At 42.4% G+C, this 1739-nt stretch overlaps 1 protein-coding gene across 1 annotated transcript in view; it reads right to left on the bottom strand.

The window, feature by feature from the left end:
* LOC123172480 (pentatricopeptide repeat-containing protein At3g59040) overlaps positions 1-521 on the bottom strand; it is a 3964-nt gene extending 3443 nt beyond the window's left edge. Inside the window, exon 1 of the mRNA XM_044589439.1 lies at positions 329-521. Coding sequence (XP_044445374.1) covers positions 329-390 — 62 coding nt within the window. The 5' untranslated portion in view covers positions 391-521. The remainder of the gene's footprint in view (positions 1-328) is intronic.
* Positions 522-1739: the final 1218 nt, after the last annotated feature.

Genomic DNA, 1739 nt, shown 5'->3' with positions numbered 1-1739 from the left:
GAAATTGAAGGTCTCACTAAGTACTTGAACATCCTGTTACCATTTGGGATTAAAGTTTCACCTAGGGTCAAACAAACCCAAGGAACACAACTCCTTGTATCAAGTCGGTCCGTTTCTACATGCAGCAACATGAGTGCAAGAGAGCCAAATTGCTTGCAGCAGCATAAACTACCTGCTGTTGAGCGAACAACATGCACACACGAGTCCGTTTCGCTGGTTAACTAACATTGGGTTGGCGCACAAGCACAGGAAGGAAACCCCTCCAAACTAGAACTAGTAGCCCGCGAATCTGGCTTGGGCGAGGCGGCGGGGGAGGGAGGAGGATTACCAGAGGCTGGAGGAGAATGAGAGCGGGGACTGCGAGCCGAGGGTCCCCATCGCCGCCTCCATCGCCGGCGCTCGCCGGAACTGGAGCCGGAGCCGGAGCAGCAGCAACGCGGGGGAAGGGAACAGGAGCCTTATCGGCAGAGCAGAGAGGACCTCACTCTGTCTCCGGATGAGGAGGACAATATCTTTTTGGAGGCGCAATCATGGGCCGGGCCGTGCTCTCATGCGCTGCCTCACGGTTCAACCCACCTGGGCCGTGCCTGCCCACTAGGACCGGCACGTGAGGAGCCTGCACGGCGAAATCACTAATTAACTAATTAAAGAGTTTGTCTAAAAAAAAACTAATTAAGGAGTAAAAAAACTAATTAAGGAGTTTGTCTAAAAAAACTAATTAAGGAGTTGCCTAAAAAAAAGAGTATACTCCTTTCAAAGATTACTTTGACCTTCGAAGGTTGTGACAAGTGGTGCGCTGCATGGGCCTCACTTGTCTTAACCTGGGAGTTTTTCCTTTTTTCTATATCTATTTATTTAAAATGTTTTATTTCCTAAACCGTGCGTCCAAATCTCAAACTATATTCACCGTTGGATCCCTCGTGGTCTTTAAAACTAGATATCATGTTGATAGATTTTGATGAACTTTTTTCACAAAAAACCCATACGAAAAAATTGTGCCTCTTGAAGGAAAAAAATAGAAAACTTTTTTTCGTTTACAAAAGGCACGGCTGTGCTCTCACGAAAGCAAAATCGTGCCTCTCGCAAAAGCAAACCCGTGTCTCTCATAGAAGAAAAAGGAGGAAGAAATAAAAACACATTTTTATTCGTTTCCGAGAGGCATGGCCGTGCCTCTCTTGGAAGCAAAACCATGCCTCTCATGAAAGAAAAAAAAGGGGTCACGCTAACTACCACACGTGTGGCAGGAAGAGAGACGCACCACACGTCTCTAATGTAAAACAGATTGCCACGTCATCGCATGCATGCATGCAAGAATCTTTTTGGATTTTTAGTTTTTAAAATGTTTTATCTTTAAAACGAAAAATCCGATTGAAAATCCATTTTCACCATTAAATCCCTCGCGATGAGATCTTCGAAACTAGATCCCATGTTGATATGTTTTGATGAAAAAAAAATTGGATTAAAAGTTGCCATGTCTATTGCATATGAATTGCCATGATGTTTACACTGAAGTTGCCATGATATGTTTTAGCTATTTTCTTCTACATTTAAAAGTAAATTTTGACATTTATAAAACGGGGAATTAAGAAACTAGACTTGCCATGAACCATAAACTAAAATTGCCATGATAAATGCACGTAAAATTGCCATGGTTCATATAAAAAATAATTTTCATGGTCAAAGTACTGGAGTTGCCATCATCAAAATACTAAAATTGCCATGATCTACAAACTAAAATT

The sequence above is a fragment of the Triticum aestivum genome, unplaced genomic scaffold (genome assembly GCF_018294505.1).
Source record: "Triticum aestivum cultivar Chinese Spring unplaced genomic scaffold, IWGSC CS RefSeq v2.1 scaffold2318, whole genome shotgun sequence".
Classification (NCBI taxonomy): Eukaryota; Viridiplantae; Streptophyta; class Magnoliopsida; order Poales; family Poaceae; genus Triticum; species Triticum aestivum.
This window is presented reverse-complemented; position numbering and strand designations above follow the sequence as displayed.